The 21,761-nt window shown below is 35.0% G+C and overlaps 7 protein-coding genes and 1 long non-coding RNA gene across 11 annotated transcripts in view; 5 read left to right on the top strand and 3 right to left on the bottom strand.

Annotated features, from left to right (window-relative positions):
• LOC123311745 (pseudouridine-metabolizing bifunctional protein C1861.05) overlaps positions 1–1,802 on the top strand; it is a 159,519-nt gene extending 157,717 nt beyond the window's left edge. The window contains exon 9 of the mRNA XM_044895815.1: positions 1,196–1,802. Within this exon, the coding sequence (XP_044751750.1) occupies positions 1,196–1,776 (581 nt within the window). The 3' untranslated portion in view covers positions 1,777–1,802. The remainder of the gene's footprint in view (positions 1–1,195) is intronic.
• A 443-nt stretch (positions 1,803–2,245) lies between these two features.
• On the top strand, positions 2,246–2,758 carry LOC123311423 (NADH dehydrogenase [ubiquinone] 1 alpha subcomplex subunit 2). The gene is made up of 3 exons (XM_044895356.1): positions 2,246–2,410; positions 2,461–2,567; positions 2,625–2,758. Exons 1-3 carry the CDS (start codon positions 2,334–2,336, stop codon positions 2,705–2,707), a joined length of 267 nt encoding a protein of 88 aa, XP_044751291.1. The 5' UTR covers positions 2,246–2,333; the 3' UTR covers positions 2,708–2,758.
• LOC123311421 (probable pseudouridine-5'-phosphatase) lies at positions 2,749–4,236 on the bottom strand. 2 transcript variants are annotated; one of them, XM_044895354.1, is made up of 3 exons: positions 3,605–4,236; positions 3,297–3,509; positions 2,749–3,170 (listed from the first exon to the last, which is right to left on the bottom strand). In XM_044895354.1, exons 1-3 carry the CDS (start codon positions 3,906–3,908, stop codon positions 2,758–2,760), a joined length of 930 nt encoding a protein of 309 aa, XP_044751289.1. In that variant the 5' UTR covers positions 3,909–4,236; the 3' UTR covers positions 2,749–2,757. The 2 variants fall into 2 exon arrangements, with proteins under 2 accessions (XP_044751289.1, XP_044751290.1); XM_044895355.1 differs by having other exon boundaries at positions 2,749–3,122.
• A 148-nt stretch (positions 4,237–4,384) lies between these two features.
• Positions 4,385–5,765, bottom strand: LOC123311420 (pseudouridine-5'-phosphatase-like). Of its 3 annotated transcripts, XM_044895352.1 has the most exons (4): positions 5,317–5,765; positions 5,043–5,261; positions 4,533–4,974; positions 4,385–4,480 (listed from the first exon to the last, which is right to left on the bottom strand). In XM_044895352.1, the coding sequence occupies exons 1-3, from the start codon at positions 5,621–5,623 to the stop codon at positions 4,565–4,567; spliced, it is 936 nt and encodes a 311-aa protein (XP_044751287.1). In that variant the 5' UTR covers positions 5,624–5,765; the 3' UTR covers positions 4,385–4,480; positions 4,533–4,564. The 3 variants fall into 3 exon arrangements, with proteins under 3 accessions (XP_044751287.1, XP_044751286.1, XP_044751288.1); XM_044895351.1 differs by having other exon boundaries at positions 4,385–4,974; XM_044895353.1 differs by having other exon boundaries at positions 4,385–4,974; positions 5,329–5,717.
• A 138-nt stretch (positions 5,766–5,903) lies between these two features.
• On the top strand, positions 5,904–9,535 carry LOC123311419 (signal transducing adapter molecule 1). The gene is made up of 9 exons (XM_044895350.1): positions 5,904–6,091; positions 6,197–6,357; positions 7,058–7,303; positions 7,364–7,655; positions 7,722–7,841; positions 7,905–8,081; positions 8,138–8,322; positions 8,711–9,012; positions 9,080–9,535. Exons 1-9 carry the CDS (start codon positions 6,046–6,048, stop codon positions 9,219–9,221), a joined length of 1,671 nt encoding a protein of 556 aa, XP_044751285.1. The 5' UTR covers positions 5,904–6,045; the 3' UTR covers positions 9,222–9,535.
• A 1,247-nt stretch (positions 9,536–10,782) lies between these two features.
• On the bottom strand, positions 10,783–16,347 carry LOC123310820. The gene has a single exon (XM_044894490.1). The coding sequence runs from the start codon at positions 16,345–16,347 to the stop codon at positions 10,783–10,785; it is 5,565 nt and encodes a 1,854-aa protein (XP_044750425.1).
• Positions 16,348–16,755: 408 nt separating this feature from the next.
• Positions 16,756–17,340, top strand: LOC123312013. Its single transcript, XR_006537567.1, has 2 exons — positions 16,756–17,009; positions 17,117–17,340. It is a non-coding gene; the product is annotated as an uncharacterized LOC123312013 (long non-coding RNA).
• Positions 17,341–18,516: 1,176 nt separating this feature from the next.
• Positions 18,517–21,761, top strand: part of LOC123310848 — a 73,064-nt gene continuing 69,819 nt past the window's right edge. The window contains exon 1 of the mRNA XM_044894528.1: positions 18,517–18,827. The gene's annotated coding sequence lies outside the window, so the exon portion shown is untranslated. The remainder of the gene's footprint in view (positions 18,828–21,761) is intronic.

Raw genomic sequence — 21,761 nt, 5'->3', positions numbered from 1 at the left:
CACTTTTGCGATGAAGATATCAAAAAGATGATGGATTCATTATAAACGAAATCGAAATTGTCATCCGTCGTGAGAAGTTGACTCTTCTGAATAAGAATATCTAACCAATAAAACTACATGGTTCAGAAGTAAATATTCTTGAAGAATTTTGTTGGCATAACATAATATATGGTTTATATTCTCAGCCTAGTATTGGCTACAGAATCTACTCTAATACCTAAGTGATAAATCTGAGACTGCTACCTTTTGTTGTCTTGATGTGTACTACTCCTCACTACGGATTTATATAATTTTGAAGATTACGGTAAACCAACTAACATAGCTGCTTTCAATAAACAATGATAAACAAAAGTAGGTGCAATTTTTTTGATCAGTGATTTCTTTTGAATTTCATTGATTTCGACTTGCATTTTATTGCATATAATTCAGAGAAGTCATATTTAATATAGATTTGAAGAAAGGTATTTGAAAAATCATCGGAAAAACCACGATGACACTTAACCTAAAATAAAATGAAGGCTGTTCATTTCAAATTGACGCTTGAATCCCCACCCCTTATCGATACCCGCTGCAATCGCAGCGACACCTTTCCTACGTTTCCCGTTTTCGGGGACACATTTTTAGTACGTCGATCGTTCTCCTTCTCTCTACTCTCCATAACCTCTTTGCCATAACCAAAGACAATGATGTGATGCGACCACAGAACACTAATATACTATGCGATACACAGAACATCACAAAGAGTTCCTCTTTGACATCACAGAGTAGACCACAGATTACAGCAATCCTTGGAGTAGCCAAAAGCCATATTTTGGCGATTAATCGATATCTTGAAGCGCCTTTAAGCGTGACGTCATGTTTTCGGAAAAATAGCTCATGGTTGAGTCATTTTTGTCATTGTCTTTAGACAGCGAATTTTTCAATTTCTGTTCTTTGGCCATCATTTGAAAAATATTTATTTATTTTAAATGATAATGCAAAAAGTGCATTATTGACACTAAATGAAGTTATAGAAATTATGAAAACTTATTTTTAAATATCTTCTAGGAAACTAAGCACTGCGGAAAGAATTCGTTAAGAAGCACAGATCAAATAATGTTAATTTGCTGAATTCAAACTGATTAGTTATGAACTAATACATTACACTAATAAAATATATGTATGGAAATAAATAAAATACGTTTTTTTGTTACAGTATTCTTTGAACCAACAGATGTCATAGTAGCAGCTAAGCCCTTTGAGACCGATTTCTGGAAAGCCGTAAAGATAATAACACCTAATATAAATGAACTTTATTTCATAGGTTCGTACTTGAAGATATTACCTTCTGAAAGAGAATGCGGGTCTGAAAGTATTGAGGATATTGCGCGGCTAGCCAAGAAAGTAGCCTCTTTCGTGGAAAATGTGATAGTAACTTTAGGTACGAATGGTGTTTTAATTGCGAGAAAAGCTAGTGCCTGCGATACTTTTTTGACAAAACCCCAAAATGGAAATATTGAGATTAGGCACTATCCAGCAGAAATAGTAAAAAATGTTGTTAATGTTAGCGGTGCAGGAGATTGTTTGGCTAGTGGATTGATTCTTAGCACGTTGAGAGGATTACCTGAAGAAAAGTGTGTGTCTGTTGGCTTTTCAGCAGCGAAGAAGGCTTTAAAGTCGTCAACAGCTGTTGGTGATGATATGTTCGTTGAAAATTTGGAAGACTGGGAAGATTGTGCTAAGTATTATGTTGTTGAAACTGAAATAACTGAATTGAATAAAATGCCACATACTTGAATATGAATAAAACGAATTATTCATTTGATTTTGATCACTGAATTTCTAAAAATATCCTTTAAAGTGGACTTATTTATGCCATTTACGGCCGGTTTCATAATCAAACCTAAAGTCGCTTTAGTTTTAAAGCTTCCTTTAACCCTACTAACGGCCGGTTTCATAATCAAACCTAAAGCCGCTTTAACTTTAAAGCTTCCTTTAACCCTACTAAAAATGACATTAAAGGAAGCTTTAAGCTTAAAGTGACTTTAAATTTGATTATGAAACTGGACGTTATTTGGGTTAACAGTGGGTCATAGCCTACTAGAAGTTCTACTAACTCTAGTAGGCTATGAGTGGGTGCAAACGTAGACCCTCTATCTACGGGTGCAAAGAAGCAGTTTGTCTATGGAAGCAAAGACGCTTTGCTATTAAGACTAAGACCAATTATTGACAAACAAGACAAAGGTTCACTGAATTCTTTGACATAACCAAAAATTCTTACATAACCATTAAGTTTGACATTTGTTTCATAATTTCAAATATTGGTCTTTAATATTCATAAATATTACTATAAAATGTCCAAATTCGCTTCGAGATTGAGAGAGTTAAGAATCCACTTGTGCCAGACGGGTGCATCCAGTAAAGGAGTAAGGTATTTGTTGTTTCATGTTTTTTTATGTGGTATTTGAAAAACTTTTTTAGGGAATTTATTGAACAACATTATGTTCCATTAAAGAAGGCAAATCCACAATTTCCTATTTTGATTCGTGAATGCTCTGGAGTTAAGCCCAAAGTTTGGGCCAGATATGGTAATATAAATCCCATCATCATAAAAAAAATGTATTCTGAATTGATACGGCTTTCAGAAAAAGGAGAAGAGCAAGCTGCTTCATTGAAGGATCTCAGTGCAAGCGAAGTATTAACAAAAATTCAGTCACTTTCTAAATGAAACATTTTGTTATCACTAATAATGTAGTAAAATAAATTATATATAAGCGATCATCTTTTTATTGATGGTAAACCAAATTGTTTTGGATCGAATGCATCAATAGAATCCAACACTGCGAGAGCTCCTGGGTTGTTTTCCTTATTCATATATTTATTGGGAAACCAAACGGCATTCATTTGAGCTCCTCTTGCAGCTACAACACCATCAGCAGTATCTTCCAAAACAAGAACTGTCTTTGGATCAGGATTTGATGGAAATCTGGATCCACAAACTTGATATATTTTTGGAGATGGCTTACGGGCATCTACTTCGGGATCAGAACCACCCAGGACTATGTGACTGAATTTCCTAAAGAATGCTGTGTGCTTTTGAGTTTTTAGTTTGAAAGCTTCTTCATTTGAGGTGCTTGCTACAGCTACAGAGATATTATTTTCAAGAAAAAAATCCATTAGTTTTTCAACTCCTGAAGCATAAAAAAGTATGAAATTCTCATCATAAGATATTTGAATTAGTACCTGTTATGTTGAAATTATAATTATTTCAGATTTTATATTGAGTGAATAGGAATGAAGTACGATTATTTTCTAACCTGGCATAAGAGGAGTGTTTGCTAAATGTTTAATTGAGGTATTTCTGAATTCAGTCATGAAATCTTGAGGGGATATTGTTAGATTGTAATCGGCACACAATTTTTTTGCTGTTTCCTCATCTTGTAAATCAATGATATGTTGCACGTCTTTGGCTGGTATACCATATGTGCTTGCTAAATCCTCTATCACCCATTGATAAACAGTTTCAATATCTGATAAATATAAATCAACAATGTTTAAACCTTTCATTTAACAGATATGAGGGAAGATATCGTTTTGAATTGTTCACACAAAGTCAATTACTGACCTAAAACTACCCCATCCAGGTCCATAATAACAAATTTTATTTCACCAGGTTTTAGTAATGCAATTTGCCCATCAGGCTTAGTATCTCCAATATCTTCATTTTTCACTGGTGCTGTAGTAGGTGGCAGGTTTTCTGCTATTGCAACGATAGGAGGCAGACTTTCAAATGGTGAGATACTAGCATTCTTTTTACTGCATCGTCCAGTGCATCTTGGATCGCAACCTTTTTCAGCGGTTGGAGCCGGTGTTAACCGTTTCTTATTGCATTTTCCGGTGCATCTGGGATCACAGTCTTTGTGTACCATCTCATTCAAGTAATTGTACCGAAAATTTATGGGGAATTTTGAATTTTTGAGCTTATTTAGTTTCCATGATTGAAATGTGAATTTGCTGTTTTTTGATATTGTCAATGACTATTCCTGTTGTCAAATGAAGATGTCATTGTTGCCTATGATTTGATATCAGTGTGCAAGATACTGAGCACTCTTCAATTTAGTTCCACTGGATATTAAATTTATCCCCACATCAAAACTGAAATACTTATTCCCTTGTTTTTGTTTGGTTATTCCAATATTTTTATTTATTCCTGCATATAATATGTATCACATCATTCATTAATTTGTTATCACGAATGTGAAATACAGCAGCATGTTGTTGTGATTCTTCAATGTAGAATGATTCATTCCGAATAACTTGACAATGTTAGGCAGTATTATGAAAAAATTAATTTCATTCGGTTGCTAGATATCTCAACATGTACTGAATTTGTTTTTTAAACATGTTTACACAATAAATTTATTCAACCATTTTCCAATTGCGAGTACAATATTTGCATATAAAATAGTCAGAATGAGAATATTAATTATTCATCTTGCTCATAGTCTACTAGAAGTTCTAGAGTACTAACTCTAGTAGGCTATGTCTTGCTATATATATATGCCTCATTTTCAGCATTTTTATTTTATTCGAATGCTGGAAGTCCAAATAGTTCTGGACGAAAATCGCTCATTGATTTGAGGACAATTGTAGCATCCTCATATAACTCTGGGTTAACTGATGGGTCAGGTATCATAACCACTTGCATTCCAGCATTTAATGCTGCTCTCATTCCATTTGGAGAATCTTCGAAAGCAAGACATTCATAAGGCTTAGGTTTATCCGGGAACCTTGATGCGCTTATCAAATAAATATCTGGTGCTGGCTTTCCATTGATAACATCTGGATCAGAGCCCCCTGTCACAATATGATTGAAATTTTCGAAGAATTCTCTATGGTAAGTACTTTTCACTTCATAGTTGGTTCTATTTGAAGATGTTGCTACTGCTATCGGTACCCCATGTTCGTATAGATGGTTGACTAGTCTTTCTACTCCTATATGATAAAAAAGGTATTATCGATATCGAATCTTCAAGAGCAGTAAACCTAAAACATCCAATTACCTGGCAGCAGTTCCACCTCTGGCATTAATCTAAAGTTCTCTAACTCTACTTTCGCGTCAAACTCTTCTGGAGACAAAGGTAAATCCATAAGCTGAACTGCTTTAATTGATCCTTCACTAGAAATTCTTCCCATTACTTGACTCTGAATTTCAGGAGTATATTCTTTTTCATACTCTGCAGCAATTGCGGATATTATACTATTATTAATGGTTTCGGTGTCTACGAAAATGGAAATTTACACAAAAATTAAAAAAAAAAAACAACGCAGTGATACCCAAAAGAGTACCATCCAAATCGAAGATCACATGCGTCACTGGATAATATTTCTTTTCTGGGGATTCCAAAATGATTCCTGTATCAACGATATCATTTTCATCATATTCCACCTGGTTCGCCTCTTCTAGTTTATCCTTTAATGCAATTCGGATGACACTACCCACTTTTGATATTTTGGGGCCAATTTTCTGAATAACTACAGATGTTTGTTCGTTTTCTATCGCAACACTTGGAGATACTTCGTTATTTTCATTATCATCTGAATAGTAAGTGTCATCTGAATAAGTGAATTCCTCTTCATCCATTTAAAAAATTTTGATTTCTTCTTTTCAAAAATAATTGACATGCGTACATGTAACGGTTCTCTATTTTCTTACAACTGTTACCAACACAAAACAATGCATTAGTTAACAAAAATGTTTTTTCCACACATTGCGTTTTTCTTAAGGAAAAGGAAGATGGATTTCAACTCCGATCCCTTATCACAAGGACAATTTCAATCACATACCCTAATTGACTTTTTCAATAACGGGGAAAAGAAGAAAAGTTTTCATTGTTGTTCGACATGTCTGACGGACGTAATAAATAAAACGTCATTTTCATTCACAAAATGAAATCCCAAGTATACAACGATTAATATCATGTTTTGCATTTATAAATAGTAATAGCATTCCATATCCTAAAAAATTCAGTTCTTCATTTACTACAATAAAAAAGTTGACTCAAAATGGGTTTCTTGGGTTTGACGGAGGATCCAATTACTGAAGAAGTTGGTGAGTCACCTTATGTTGTTTTATCAAATTTTGAGAAATATACATATTTTATTAACAACAGAAAATATCTGGAATAATCAGGATTCTATGAAATGAAAATTTCAGATAAAGCAACAGATGAAAACAATACCGAAGAGAATTGGGGTGAGATTATGAACATTTGTGATAAAGCAGGAAAAACTAGTGAAGACGCAAAAAAATATCTAAGAGCAATAATTAAAAGATTATTTAATAGTGATCCGCACATCGCCATACAAGGTGTTGTGGTGAGTTTTATCTAATTAGGCATATAATACAATAATGTGTTATGGATTTATTTGTGACATGATATTCATATGATTATTTTTGTGTCAATGTAGAAAAAAGGAAACAATAAGGAAGTATTACAATTATTATAAGCAATATAAGCTGATAAAGGTTGAGGTTTCAGCTTTTCAGGATAATTATTGAGGAAATTTTGATATAAATTATGGGAGAGAAATGTTGATTTATGAAACATCCTATAATTAAGATAATCTAAATGCATTGTGATAAGATGTATTATAACAAAAGGAATAAATGACTAGTCATTGATTGGAAATTCCAAGCATCTTTGAGAATTATTTCACACTTAGTGTTTTTGCTATAGTTTTTGTGGAATCTATAAGTTGTTTCGAGATTTTGAAGATTGCATGCTTTATCCAACAAACTTCAGTTATAATAGCAAATTTGAAAATATCTATCATAATTCTATTTAAGTGACTTTCATAAAGGAATTTTTGAATAGCATTCCTTTTTGATTGATTGATTGATTATAACTAGCATTTCTTAGGTATTCTAGTTAGGAAAATAAATTTCTGCAATATTTCTTGAGATTTAATCTTACTATGGCATTAGACTAAAATTTCATGGTTTCAATATTTATTTAAATTCTCAGATTATTAATAGCAAAAGTTTTGAATGTAACAAATGCCATTTTAATTACAGCTTCTAGATGCCTGTGTGAAGAATTCAGGTAAAACCTTTCATTTAGAAGTAGCCTCTAGAGAGTTTGAGAATGAATTCATCAAATTGATGACTAAAGCCCATCCATCGGCAGCAAAAAAATTGAGGGAATGTCTGAAAAGATGGTCCGAAACAGAATTCAAAAATGATACTAGCTTAAATTTAATACCTTCACTATATGCAAAACTTAAGAGAGAAGGGATGGATTTCACAATTTCATCTGATACAGTAAGAAGACACAGAACTAATTTTATAATGCATGATGTAAATGTAATATTATTTTTTTAGCCTAAAAAATCTGTCCCAATTAGTAGAGATCCAAATGTGGTAGAATCTAATGAAGAGGAAGAACAGATCATGAGAGCTATTGAACTTTCTTTGAAAGAAAGTTCAGGTTCACCTAGGACAACTACAACTACAAATACAAGTCTTTATCCATCAACTAATTTGTCAAGTTTGAGTACATCCTCAGTTCAACCTTCAACTTCAGTGCCCACTAAAGAACCTATTAAGGTACAAGCCCTGTACGACTTTGAAGCAGCAGAGGATAATGAACTCACTTTTAATGCTGGAGATATAAGTAAGCTCTATTTTTGATCCTCAATTGAAAAGAATGTTAAAATCCAACCATTTTTATATTTTTTAGTTTTTGTAACAGATGACTCAGACCCAAATTGGTGGAAAGGCACCAACCAAAAAGGTGGAGAAGGTCTTTTCCCAGCAAATTTCGTTACCACTGATTTGAGTGTGGAACCTGAAAAATTATGTATGTGTTTTTCCTGACAATTCTCATGATTGAGTTCGTGAAATATTTTCATTGTACTTTTAGTATATGAAAAGGCAAAGAAAATTGTTCAGTTCAAGGAGTCTGTGGATATAAAAGTTGAAAAGGAAGCTGATGACATTGAAATAAATGAGGGAAAAATAGATAGGCTTTTACATTTGATGCATGAAGCTGATCCTACAAATCCTGAAAGAGACACCGAGGAAATGCTGTTATTGGAACGTAAGTATTGGGTTCCTTTTTCTACTACAGAAATTTACAAAATTGTTTTATTTTAGAGGAAGTAAATGCCATGGGTCCTCTCATCGATTCAGAATTGGAAAGAGTTGACAGAAAACATGCTCAGCTTACTCAGTTGAGTGCAGATCTTGTAGAGGCATTGAGTCTCTATCATACCTTGATGCGAGAGCCTGGCTTACCTTCGATGTCTAAGTTACCGTATGGTTATCCTACTAGTAGTCAGGTAAATATACCCTACTGCCCATGTTGCTATGCTAAAATCCAGAAAGGAATTTGCTGAGATGCAAGTTGGAATTCTGAGATAAAATTCAGAATTCTGGGATACAAGTCAGAATTATGAGTTGCAAATTGGAATTCTTAGATAAAGTCAGAATTATTAGTTGCAAGTGGGAATTCTGAGATGCAAGTCAGAATTCTGACTTGATAGTTGGAATTACACATTTTGGAAATAAAAATTCTGTGACACATCAAGGCTTTTCTAAGTTGTTGTCAGAAATCTTTTTTCTATTGATGAGAAAAGTCACTACAAAGATTTTACTTGCTTCTAAACACCATTGGAAGGACATTTCTATGCTTTTCAGAAAAATAATACGATGATAATATGTTAACAGGCTTTCTGGAATAATTTTCAGTCATTCAATGGACATCATACTCTTCCCATGATGGGTCCTCCAATAGGTCCCAACAATTTACCGCCAGGCATGAACAGGCCTCCTTACATGCACCAGGCTGCTCCGATGCACTATGGCCCCCAAATGCAATTACAAGGTATGATGCCCCCACACCATATGGGTCCCATGCAGCCTGGACCAGGTTCCACAACGGGTCCTATGACATCACAAACAATGCCAAGCCAAATGATGCCAAATACTAACGAAGAACGAAATCAAGATCCCAATATGATGCAATATGGGTAAGCAAACACAGAAAATTGACAAATGCTTGATTTTGGGAGGTCCATCATAAACTCCTTTTTCTAGGATTCCCAACTTCAGAGTACCTGGATCAATACCTCCAAATTACCAACTGGGAGCACCCATAAGCTCTCATACAATCATCCCAAATAATTCCCAACAACCAGGGCCTCATTATACCTCAAATAACAACAGTCGTATGATGTAGCCCTCCACAGCTCTAAACTACCTTTTGTTATTACAAATTTATCATGTGATGATAATATTTTTATCTGAAACCATTAAAGTCTGTAAAACAAAGTTTTACTTTTGCTTATGTCAGGAATATGTTCATTGTTATTATAGTCCACGCCTTCTATCATGTTAAGGAATATAGAATTAGGCTGCAATTTTGATAATATTCAAAGAGAATTTGTATATTTTAAAGGTTTGGTTAACAGAAAATGTGTTATATTTTAGATTTAAGAAAACATAGACTCGATGTAATATATGAATATTTAATAAATTTGATTTTGAACTAAATTTTTTATGCCTGAATTATATATTGGCGTTCAATATCGGTAATAATTTCCAATTTCGCCGATGCAATAATAACGAAACAATTCGTTATCACCTGAAAATAGTTTTTGTCCTTTGTCGTGGGAAATGTGAAATTCGACATTGTGGACAAGTGAACCAAAGATATTACAAATTGTATCATTGAGGTAGACTAATAATAAAACATGCACTGCAAATTGCAAACCTATCTGAATTTCATGAAGGAAATTGAATAATTTTGACTTTTATATTGCCACCTGACGATGCTTGCTTAGTTATAAAATTTTTATTTAGAGGAATCTGTAAGCATTGTCATTACCTGTAAAATTTCCATTATCGTGTAGAGAAAACTGTAAATATTTCCATTCTCGAAAAGAAATCTGTAAATATTTCACTATCACGTACAGAAAGCTGTAAATATTTCCATTAGTGAATAGAGAAATCTGTAATTATTTCTACTATCACGAAGAGAAAACTGTAAATATTTTTACTATTAAGTAGAGAAAACTGTAAATATTTCCATTAGCGAATAGAGGAATCTGTAAATGTTTCTATATCGCGTAAAGAAACCTGTAAGAAACTTCATTCTATAATGGCTGATTTACAGGTTTCTATGATAGAACAATCCAGTAAGGATATATTGTTGCTAGGTGGCAACATCCTTTTATATCCAAATATTTCAGTTGTTTTTTTAATTTTTGCAGGTTGAATAAAGCAAAGATAATAATAATATCTTTGGAATAAAGGAATATTTTTTTCATTATAACCTATTCTGGCTAATCACATCTAATTTTTACTTGTTAGGATACGGAAATACTTAAGCTATGAGCGCTAGGTGACAACTAATTGACCAGAAGTTAATTTATGCATTAACTCATTGTAACAAAATGTTTGGGATCTTATTCCAATTTGCTTCATCAAATTTAGAGAGATGTGCAAAAAATATACAGATGGCGTATTAGCAAATTATCCGAAATTTGAATATGTTCGGCGAATACCGTATTATTTCTGCTTTTCTGGAATAAATGGATTGCCACTTGTTAAGTCGTCTCACAGTAAATAAAATTCCGGTGTATCTCAAACTTGTCTTTTTTATAGTCACTTCACATTGACATTAATTACAACTATTGTCATCAAGGGACCTACTATTATTTTTCAAACAAATTTCTAAGGGTGTGATAAATATATAAATTCAACAAAACATAACATTTCTCCCTGCCGTGGCAGAAGTATCATCTTTGTCCACTATCTTCGATATCCAATCTACATATCTTGGTAACAGGTCGTTTATAAGAACCATTCGCTGTTTTCACTTGAACGACTCTAATTTTTCCATCGGGTCCCGGAAAAATCTTTTCAATTAATCCGAGTTTCCAGTATTTTCTAGGAGCGGTATCATCTATAACTATAACTACATCATGTAGCTTCATAGGTCTGCCATCGTTCCTCCACTTCGTTCTTTTGGTCAAAGTCGGTAGATATTCCCTCGTCCATCTTTTCCAGAACGAGTTTCTTAACTCTTGAGCTCGTCTCCATTGTCCCCTTAAATTTCCATTTTCAGATTCGAAAGCTGTCGAATAATTTGTAGCATCCAAAAGAAAATGGTTTGGTGTTAAGGCCTCCAAGTCATCAGGATCAACAGATACTTTCGTGATTGGTCTAGAGTTCACAATTTTTTCGCATTCTGCAAATAAGGTAAGGAGTAGCTCGTCCTTCAATATCTGATTATTTAGAATAACATGAAATGTAGTTTTCACTGAACGCACTAGTCTCTCCCATGCACCGCCCATATGGGGAGAAGCAGGTGGAATGAATTTCCATTCAATATTTCTCACTAACATTTCTCGTTTCAAATTCTCCTTATCCATTTCTTTTACAGCTTTCTTCAGTTCCTCAGAGGATCCTCTAAAATTAGTTCCATTATCGGAATAAATTTGCAGAGGTTGTCCTCTTCTTGCTATCATTCGTCTCACTGCCATTAGCGTTGACTCCGTTGATAACGAGTGTGCTACTTCAAGATGTACAGCTCTTATCGATAAACAGGTGAAAATAACTCCCCATCTTTTCTCGCGTCGACGTCCAACTGTTACATACAGGGGTCCGAAATAATCAATTCCTGTGTATGTGAATGCATGAGCTGGTGGAGTCAATCTGAATGTCGGAAGTTGGCCCATTTGTGGAATTGCAGGTTTAGCTTTTAAAATCCGGCATTTTTTACATTCTGCGAATGTGGTCTTCACGGCTGATCTACCATCAATAATCCAAAATTTTTGCCTAGCAGTATTCAATACAGTTTCGATACCTTGATGAGCACATTGTTCATGGTAATGATGCAGTAGTAATTTAGTCAACCTATGTTTAGATGGCAATATTATGGGTCTTCTGGTTGTCATTTCCATTTGTGTGGCCAAGTCAGTCCGTCCACTCACTACCAAAACTCCATTTTTATCCATGACCGGTGAAAGTTGTTTTAGTCTACTCTGATTCTTCAAGCACATGCTTTTCTTTAAGAAAGAGATTTCTTCTGGAAAACTTTCCAGTTGACATTGCGTGATTGATCTGATTTCAGCTTCTTCAAGGTCTGAAGTGGTAATTTCTGCTATAATTTGACTATTTTTGGAACGAAGTTTTGAAATCAACAATTTAGCGACTACCAGCACCCAGGCCGTGGCTCTAATCAACCTCATCCATTTGGAAAAACGGTTTATATCCGGTAAACAGGAATCATTTTCTAGAATAGTGGCCAAAAATTCTATCGGTTGAATATCTTCTTCATCTTCAGAATTTTTCAAAATTCCCCCACAGTCGGTTTTCTTGATCGGCCATGTCATTTCATCGTGGAGTTGTAGAAATTCTGGTCCATTATGCCAACGAGTGAAATCCAAATTATTTCCATCATCAAAATAGGTTCTTGTGGCATTGTCGGCAGCATTTGACTTGGATGGAACCCAATGCCAATCAGAACTGTCTGTTGACTCTTGAATTTCACCTACGCGATGAGATTCAAATTGTCCCAGTTTACTCCCATCGTTTTTGATCCAGTGAAGTACTGTTGTTGAATCAGTCCATAGGTACGTTTTGTCAATTTTGATTTCTAACGTTTTGATCAGCATTTTCTTGAGTCTTGATCCCATTAAAGCGGCTTGAAGTTCGAGTCTCGGAATTGAAATCGGTTTGTTCGGTGCCACCCTAGCTCTAGCAAAAATTAAAGATACATCGATTGATGTCTGGGCGATCATTCGTAGGTAAGCTACAGAAGCGTACGCCCTTTTGCTCGCATCACAGAATATATGTAACTCTACTCTTTCAGCCTTAGAAATACTCGTTGAATAGCACCTAGGTATAGAAATATTTGTAATTTTTTGAAGATCCAAAAGCCATAATTTCCATGTCTTATATTGTTCATGTTCGACTGAATCATCCCAACCAATTCCGGATTTCCATATATCTTGAATGAGGATTCTTCCTCGTACTGTCAAATTAGCAATAAGTCCTAATGGGTCGAAAATGGACATCACTATTTTCAGAATTTGTCTTTTCGTTGTGCCATTTCTGGTTTCGACCTCAAAAATGTTGGATTTCAGTTTAAAACAGAAGCTATCTAGTTTTGAATCCCAGGAAAGTCCTAAAATTCGTTGTATCGACCTATCAGAGTCCAAATCAAGATCTTTGCATATAAAATCTTCTTGTGTAGAAAGAGCATCCATAACATCTTTAGAGTTTGATGTCCAGTCAACTAATTCAAATCCACCCAAATTTTGAATACGTTTCACTTCAAAAATCTTTTCTAAGGCTTCGTCTACAGTGTCGGTGCAGTCTAAATAATCATCGACATAGTGTTTCATCTCAATAGCGTCCAAAATATCTTGTCTTTGTGTTAGTTGTCGGGCATTCAAATTCTTAACGAATTGTGCGCAAGTCGGAGAACAGGTAGCACCAAATGTCATGACCTGCATTTCGTAAACATCGTGTGGTTTTTCGGTATTTCCTTCTCTCCAGAGAAATCTTTGGGAGCATTGATCCGAAGTAATGATCTTGACTTGATGGAACATCTCACGAACATCACTGCAGAAGGCGATCTTTCGTTGTCTAAACTTTATCAATACTTCCACCAATGGTTGTAAGAGGTCTGGTCCAGCAAGTAAATTTTCATTTAGGGAAGTTCCACACGACTTTGAAGCAGCATCGAAAACAAGTCGTAGCTTGGCTGGTTTATTCGGATTTATTACTCCAAAATGAGGTAAGTACCAGCAACGAGGACCTTCTTCAGATGCTTCTTCAGCTGACAGCTTCCTGGCATATCCTTTTCTTAAGTAGCTTTCAATTTTCTCACAGTATCTTCTCTTGAAATTTTCATCTTTGTGCATTTGTTTTTCCACACACATAAGTCTTCGAACGGCTACATTTTTACTTTCAGGCAAGTGAATATCGTTCTCCCTCCAGAGCAGTCCTATTTCAAATCGGTCACCGATTCGTTTTACAGTTTTTTGCATTATATCAAGCGCCCTGCTGTCTTTTTTGTTGGATTTTATAGCTACTTGAACTCCAAAGGCTTCAGTACTAAAAGAGTGTTTCACCATCTTGTGGAGCTCGTCGTCAGCAACAGTTTCACAATGACAAATATGAAAGGAATGAAAAATTCCCTTATTGCCATGATGATTGTCCACATCACCGTGTAAAATCCAACCGAGATTGGTTTTTGTTGCAAGTGGAGAATTTTCTGGACCCTGAATAACTCTTCTGGCCACTGTGAGTCGGATGTTATCTTGGCCTAAAAGAATCATCGGACGTCCTTGAATTTCATTGAAAGGAATGCCCTGTAAGTGAGGATATTTCTTCCAGTCTGTTTCCTTAATGACTTGAACAGGTAAAGATAGATTTTCCACAGATCTCACATTTTCCATAGTGAATCTCTTGGCATTTTTATGGATTCCCGATATATCAAGGTCTAGGCGATGAGAATCTTCGTAGCACGATGTCATATTATTCGTCCATTGTATACAAAGAGATTCCACATTTCCTTCTATTTCCAGGTGGTCAACAATGGATTTGTCTATGAGAGTCACAGTCGAAGCTTCATCACAGAGTGCAATGGTTTCCAGAAAATCATTTTTTCCATACAATCTCACCTTGATCATCCGCAAAAGAATATTTGCCGCACCTTGTCCCACAGCAAGAACGTTTTCCTTTCTAAGATCTTCCGTCTGGGTAGACTGTGTATATTCGAAATTTTGTTGTGATTGATCTTTATGAAGGAGCTTATTATGAGATCGTTTGCAGTTATTGATACCACATTGACGTTTGGATCTGCATTTCATTGTCTGGTGATTGTTTTTCAGGCATGAGAAACATAATTTTCTTCTGGTCACAGTCTCCCATCTGGTCTCAACATCGTCTTGATTTATTTTTGAACAATCTTGGATATAATGTCCTTTTTCTCGACAATACGTACACAATTTGTCAGTTTTCTTGCTATCAGCTGTCGTCAGAGTAGTCTCATATCGTTTTGTCGAAGAATATACGAATGGCTTCGATCTAGGCTCCGTTTTATTCATTGTTGAAGAACTCGGTCTACTCACGTAACATGCTGCTGCTGCTATGTCTGAAATCCAATCTGAGAGATCACTGAGGTCAACAGTACCATGTTTTTTCATAACTTCCTCCCCCCAGCGAAGTTTAATCATATCTGGAAGCTTTTGTACGATGTCTCGAACCAATGTAGGATTCTGAAGATGTTCGTTATAACCCAAGGATTTGATTGTTGCGACTAAACAAGATATATGATTTGAAAATTTGATCAAACTCTCTATATTATGTTCTCTGATGGGTGTCACAGCTTTAACCTTCGATATAAGTCCATCGATTATCAGATCAGGACGTCCGAACCTCATTTCTAATATCTTCAGCACTGAATCAACGTTATCAGGTGAAATCATCATGCCCGATACGGCTAGTTTGGCCTCACCTTTTAAACATTTTTGCAATTTTATCATCATTTCCTCAGAAGAATATTCACACAATGAGGCAATTTTTCTGAATTGTGTGATGAATACTGGCCACTCTTCAGGGTTACCGTCAAAGTGAAGAATGTCTTTCTCTACAACTTGGCGTGCAATAAATCGATCTCGTCTTGGAGCACTACCTACTGATTTCACTGCTTCACTTATGGTATGGCATAATCGTTCGATGTCGGATGGTTCTGGAGAACGCACGGGTCTCTTATCTGGTATTGTCAGTCTTGGAGCTTCCTCTACTACATCCATTTTCCGTCTGGGAGTATTGTCTGGAACATTTTGTCTTTGACTTCTGGAACTATGCAATGATCTACCCGAAGATCTTTCCACGTCATCTGAAACCTGGGTCTCAAACACTTTCTGCTCTAGCTCTAACAATTGTAATTTATTTTCTAGTTTCTTCATTTCTATGGCTTGTTTGATTTTTGCAACTTCAACAGCATGCTTTCGTCTTTGTAATTCAACACTACTTGAGTTCGATTGTCTAGAACATACTGAACGAACAGATGCAGTCTCTTGTTTGTCGTCCGCAGATGGAAGAACTTTTCGATGAATCGAGTGATTTTTGGTTGTCTTGTCCTCTTCATCTACTTCTAGAACTGCATCTTTTCCTTTCATTTGATTCAGTTTTGAATGACTTTCTTCTGAAATCTTTGACATTCCACTGACGGACTTCCTTTTTGACGAACCAAATTCTGGTGGCCATAGGTAACAATCGGCAAGTCTTGTGTTGATACCTGCATTACGTCTTGTTGTATTATTTTCTTCCGAATTTCTGTCCATAACTGTCTTTGGATCTATATCTATCCAAGAACTAATTCAAACGTCTCGAAGGACCAATGTTAAGTCGTCTCACAGTAAATAAAATTCCGGTGTATCTCAAACTTGTCTTTTTTATAGTCACTTCCATAGACAACTTATAGATGGGAAACTCTCCTACTAAACGTTTGGAGGTGATTTTAATTTCATCAACACCCACCAGACAGCGCTCGCATCGTGGTTTTCGGTCTTTCGTTACGATTTCCATCATAAAGTAAGTCAAGTGGGTGTGTTCTGTGATTTCCATTTCCTCTGTCTCATAGACAACTTAAGTTGTCTATGCTCTGTCTTTCACTGTTGAACTGTCACAGGGGTAACATTGAGTTTTTGGTTAGCCGGGTGAGCGAATATTGGAATATTCTATATTTCAACATGGAAAGAAATATGAGGTTGAAACCTAAGTGTTGTGTTCCAAATTGTGAGGATAGGACATGCAAGCGTCATCGGTTTCCGAATCCAGAAAAATATTCTACTCTCTTCAAACTTTGGGTGGAAAAAGTGAATAATTCTATCCTAAAAAATAAAACACCACAACAGATACGGAAAACATATCTTGTTTGTGATTGACATTTTCCAGAAAATCACAAAACAGAGGGCCGAAAAGGACCCGTCCTGGTTTCTTCCTGGTGAGTTGAATGAATTGATATGACATGGATTTGTGGTAACCGAATTGGTTATTACATAACTGTTTCGTTAACTATTTATTTCAAGTAATAAATTAATAAATTTTCAGATGAAAGTAATGATGTTCTGGAAATACAAGAATGTACCAATGTTCCAGAGATCCATGAAGGCAACAATGATCTGATGATAGGGGAACCTGCTGGCTGTTCAAATTCCATCCACTTATTGAGACGAGGAGCAGTCAAGAAAAGGGTGATGATGAACATTCACGAAAAAATTTTACTGAAAAGACTGACTTATCAGAATAGAAAATATAATGTTTGGTTTTTTCAATTTTCGTTTTTCTTAGTGCCTTTACATGTCCAACCACTCATACTCACTATTATGATAATATATCATTCGAAAAAAATTCGATAAGATCATATTATCATATTTTGAGTCAGTGATTTAGAATTCAAAATAGGAAATAAATTGGAAGAATCAGAAGGGAGAGGTTATTTTAAATTTTCGCGCCAATTAGTACCATTTATCACCGCCAGTTGGCAGCATTTTTACAAATAACTCTTTCAACACCCACCAGGGGGCGTATTAAACCCAAACATTAGAGGGATAGTTTCCCATCTATAAGTTGTCTATGGTCACTTCACATTGACATTAATTACAACTATTGTCATCAAGGGACCTACTATTATTTTTCAAACAAATTTCTAAGGGTGTGATAAATATATAAATTCAACAAAACATAACATTATAACCTATTCTGGCTAATCACATCTAATTTTTACTTGTTAGGATACGGAAATACTTAAGCTATGAGCGCTAGGTGACAACTAATTGACCAGAAGTTAATTTATGCATTAACTCATTGTAACAAAATGTTTGGGATCTTATTCCAATTTGCTTCATCAAATTTAGAGAGATGTGCAAAAAATATACAGATGGCGTATTAGCAAATTATCCGAAATTTGAATATGTTCGGCGAATACCGTATTATTTCTGCTTTTCTGGAATAAATGGATTGCCACTATTTTTTATCTAAATTCTAGGTATATTGACTCATTTTGAAATACTTACTGATTGAAAGAGCGTCTCGCAATTCCATAAAATATTACCTGGGCCAAACGCATACGAATAGAAAAGAGTACCTACCTTAAATATTTTAATTAAAAACTGCATATAATGAAAAATAAAAAAACACGCTTCAGAATAATGGAAAAACTGGAGCTTTATTATCAATTATCCAGCAAAATGGTCTCTTTTTGAAACAATTATGCATATCTCGAATATATTTTAAACTCAAGCTAAAACTTCCAGGAAGTGAAAATATGAAGTTGGTTTTTTCATAATTATATTGTAGTATTTAATTGAAATGAAATTATTGAGATTTTTCGTCTTTGGAATTTCCGAAGTCCATGATCCTAGAGATCCCTTCGTTAAAATTCGACAATCCTCGTGTTGTTTTGTTTGTGTATGTCAATTGTCAATGGACCTGGTCTGACAACACTAATTGGAAATGAGGTTAGTTTGTATTTCATACTCGACGGTGATGGAGTGTATGTAGATAACACAATTACGTAAAAATCTACAGAGCGTTTGATCGTACGAGTTTGTAAACATTGCGATTTTCCCTAAATTTTTGGGGAGCCTCTCACTTTTCATACTATTTATAGTTAAGGAATATTTAATGTTTTTCTCCGTAGAATATTTAAGTGTGTTGTAGTTTTAGTGCTGTTCCCTAGAAGTTCAGTGTTGGATGATTGTGAATTGTTGTGTCCTATTTTATGACTCAATTTTGAATTAAGTTATAGACAAATATTTGGGTGAGTGGTTTTTCATACAAGTTTCTTCTGATGGGAACCATCTTCTCTAGAATAAGGCGTCGTCTTCTTCGGTCTTATTATTTGAATGAAGTATATTTTGTACTAGATGCATTCCCTCGGAAAAGTACCTAATTCAATTGAATTTTGGCAAATAGTAACGTATCAAATAAATTTAAATTCTTGTTTGTAATGTTATCTCTGTTGGTCAGTATTATTGATTTCTTGGGGGATGTATGTACGTATTAGTAAGATTATTCACATAAGATTTCCAATGAACATGCTTTCAATAGTGTCATACCTATCCCTATGAGAGACATAATTTGCAGTCTTCAATGCCTGCTTAAAATTTCGGGTATCTTTTATTAATAAGAGTTATTCAATTCCCTTCCTAATGTTCTAACTCAACAAGATGTCTTGTTAGATATGAAAGTAGTATTTTCGCTCAATACATCACCTAGTTTGTTTAAGGTTGAATGATAAACACATATAATCATTATGATATGTTACTATCTTGAATATTCAACAGAATATTTTGCGTCATTTGTATCATTAGCTGAGAATAGGCAAGCCAGTAAATATAGATTCAATAATGTGAATGACTGATGTAGGTTAGGTCATCCACCTTGAAGTTCATCCTAAACGGAACTCGCATGCCATTGTTTGAGGCCCAAAAATTTTTAGGGGAATGAAAGAGGCGAGCTGATGCCAAGCACCTAGACGTAAACAAGGAAATCGGTATGACTGAAATGAAAGTACCTTACAAGTTGAACTGTTAATCGCCTCTTATACCTTATGGGTACCTGAACCGTTTCACTCCTATACTCCCAATAATGATTTCGGAAGGCATTACATATTATCATTTTACTAAATTGGTGGTTGATATATTTAGATGCGTATGCAAGTGCGTAAAAAAATTTGGTTGGTTGATACCCATTCCCACGCGCTGTGGGGTAAAAATAAATTTCGAACAATATTTACGATTCAAATTCAAGCCTGAATCATAATTTGCGTATTATTTTTTGGCAGATGGGTTATTCAGGTCGATGAATTACTTCCGAGTCGTTCGAATACATAGGTAGTTGTATAGCTTCTTTTTTGGAATAGACTCAAGAATTTTTTCAAATCTAGGTAACGAAAGCCAATTAGCAAAAACCATCGTATATGACCACTTTGAAATGAAAGTGTTGATAGTCCTTCTTGTGAAATTTTACTAAATCCTCTTTCATTTTCTTTCAAATAAAAAACGCGTTGGTCCTCACTCGTTTTATTCAACTCGATATTGAATTCTTGGGCCTACCTATTTAATGGAACTTGCCCATTTATAGTTGTTGCATAATCTTCTAAAATCATGAAATTATTTTAAAATTGAAAAATTCTTAGAGGTAATTACAGAAAAAAGAACCACTTTTCTTCATTGTTGTACCTAGCTTTCAAAAATATTTGTGGTCAAGTCGTGTTGGCTGTGGAAATTTAAAGTTCGATATTCTCTATTTGAACCTAGCTTGTACACTCCATAAATTCCAAATTTAAAACATGTCAAGCCTATAGAATAATAATAAGATATAAATACATAATATATAAAAAAATATTAGCTGATTTTCACTGAATCAGCAAGCCTGAATTGACAGTTTCCAATGAATCTAAAAGATAACCACAAAATAGTATAAGGTCTATAAGGTCAAAGCACGATAATCACCTTCAGAATACCATAGCTCTCTTCACTTCGAATTCTGAATGCTTATTCATAAAAAAAGTTGAAAACTGTCCAATAATTCCATGAATAACCTTTTGAAACATAGTAGCAAGAAGATTACGTATCAAAAAAAGTTGCTTCGCTTTCAACTGGCTTTGTTAGAAATTCAAAACGTAAATAACGAGCGTAATATTTGCAAACATCTTTAGCGGCAAACTGATTTGCCACTCTCTTATTTCATAACACTCGGCGGATATGTGATTGATGGATTTACCTCGATGACATCATCGAATATTGCTGACGATTGTGATTTGTGTGCTCCGATAACTTTGACTAATATGTTTGCAGCCAAGGTTCTTTCTAATTTTCCTTTTAGTCGAAAAATGTAGGAATGTTTCCCTTCAAAAAACCAGGTTAATCATTTGAGAAGATACGCTTCTAGAGGAGATTTCGCTTGAGTATATTCGCCTTTTAGGCATACTTGCTTTTCAGGAAGGTTGGCCCTTTAGTTGGATTTTCTTTTCGAGTAGATTCACATTTCAAATTCGCCTTTCATTTAGAGCTGCTTCAGGCAGATTTGCCTATCAATATATTCGCTTTTTCAGGATATAATCTGCTCCTCAAAAGTTAATTTGTATTTTCGCTTTGAAAATCCGCATCCTTTTAAAATGTGGATATGAGTATTAATGGTTTGAATAATAAAATTTCAAAGAAATGACGCATTCACAGTAACAACAGCGCAATTACTCGAGTAAATACTCATGAATTGTACGGAAAATAAGCATCAATACCCTTTTGACGAACAGTTAGTTCATTCAGGTTTATCCGAGGGTATATCAAAACAGATTTTCATTCTCCAGATATCTCTAGTGGCATGACTCATTCTCCAATAGTCATATCGATATATTTTTCAATCTAAGTCCCACGCGAACGGTGAAAATCTATTGGAGTTCAGTATTTATTTTTTCGAACTCGATTCCCAAGGTTTATCATTCGAAATAATGAAACAAACATCGTAGCGAATAAACAGTCGGATAAAACTGCTCGTTCCGCCCGGCAAAAATCACTGGGGCACTTGTCGACATCCATTTTTCCGTCTGGTCGATTAATTTAAATCTAAGGCCTGGCAGCCCATATCGTGCCCCCAGATCGGATGGATTTATTGCACAAAAACCGAACTAAAAATAGTACGTTCCCAGAAGTCCTTGCGTGTAGCCGCTAAAAGCCACTCTCGGGAAAGA

This window comes from Coccinella septempunctata, chromosome 4 (genome assembly GCF_907165205.1).
Source record: "Coccinella septempunctata chromosome 4, icCocSept1.1, whole genome shotgun sequence".
Lineage (NCBI taxonomy): Eukaryota > Metazoa > Arthropoda > Insecta > Coleoptera > Coccinellidae > Coccinella > Coccinella septempunctata.
The sequence above is the reverse complement of the archived record's forward strand: the minus strand, read 5'-3'. Positions and strand labels throughout refer to the sequence as shown.

Bases quoted from the DNA above. Each gene is read 5' to 3' on its own strand.
- LOC123311423 (XM_044895356.1), top strand. From the start codon at position 2,334: ATGTCCAAATTCGCTTCGAGATTGAGAGAGTTAAGAATCCACTTGTGC. The intron at 2,411-2,460 runs GTATTTGTTGTT...AAACTTTTTTAG, and splicing joins GCATCCAGTAAAGGAGTAAG to GGAATTTATTGAACAACATT. The intron at 2,568-2,624 runs GTAATATAAATC...TACGGCTTTCAG, and splicing joins CAAAGTTTGGGCCAGATATG to AAAAAGGAGAAGAGCAAGCT.
- LOC123311421 (XM_044895354.1), bottom strand. From the start codon at position 3,908: ATGGTACACAAAGACTGTGATCCCAGATGCACCGGAAAATGCAATAAG. The intron at 3,510-3,604 runs GTCAGTAATTGA...TATATTTATCAG, and splicing joins CCTGGATGGGGTAGTTTTAG to ATATTGAAACTGTTTATCAA. The intron at 3,171-3,296 runs GTTAGAAAATAA...TTTATGCTTCAG, and splicing joins AAACACTCCTCTTATGCCAG to GAGTTGAAAAACTAATGGAT.
- LOC123311420 (XM_044895351.1), bottom strand. From the start codon at position 5,623: ATGGATGAAGAGGAATTCACTTATTCAGATGACACTTACTATTCAGAT. The intron at 5,262-5,316 runs GTATCACTGCGT...CCATTTTCGTAG, and splicing joins TTTGGATGGTACTCTTTTGG to ACACCGAAACCATTAATAAT. The intron at 4,975-5,042 runs GTAATTGGATGT...TTTATCATATAG, and splicing joins AGAGGTGGAACTGCTGCCAG to GAGTAGAAAGACTAGTCAAC.
- LOC123311419 (XM_044895350.1), top strand. From the start codon at position 6,046: ATGGGTTTCTTGGGTTTGACGGAGGATCCAATTACTGAAGAAGTTG. The intron at 7,842-7,904 runs GTATGTGTTTTT...TTGTACTTTTAG, and splicing joins TGTGGAACCTGAAAAATTAT to TATATGAAAAGGCAAAGAAA. The intron at 8,082-8,137 runs GTAAGTATTGGG...GTTTTATTTTAG, and splicing joins GGAAATGCTGTTATTGGAAC to AGGAAGTAAATGCCATGGGT.
- LOC123310820 (XM_044894490.1), bottom strand. From the start codon at position 16,347: ATGGACAGAAATTCGGAAGAAAATAATACAACAAGACGTAATGCAGGT.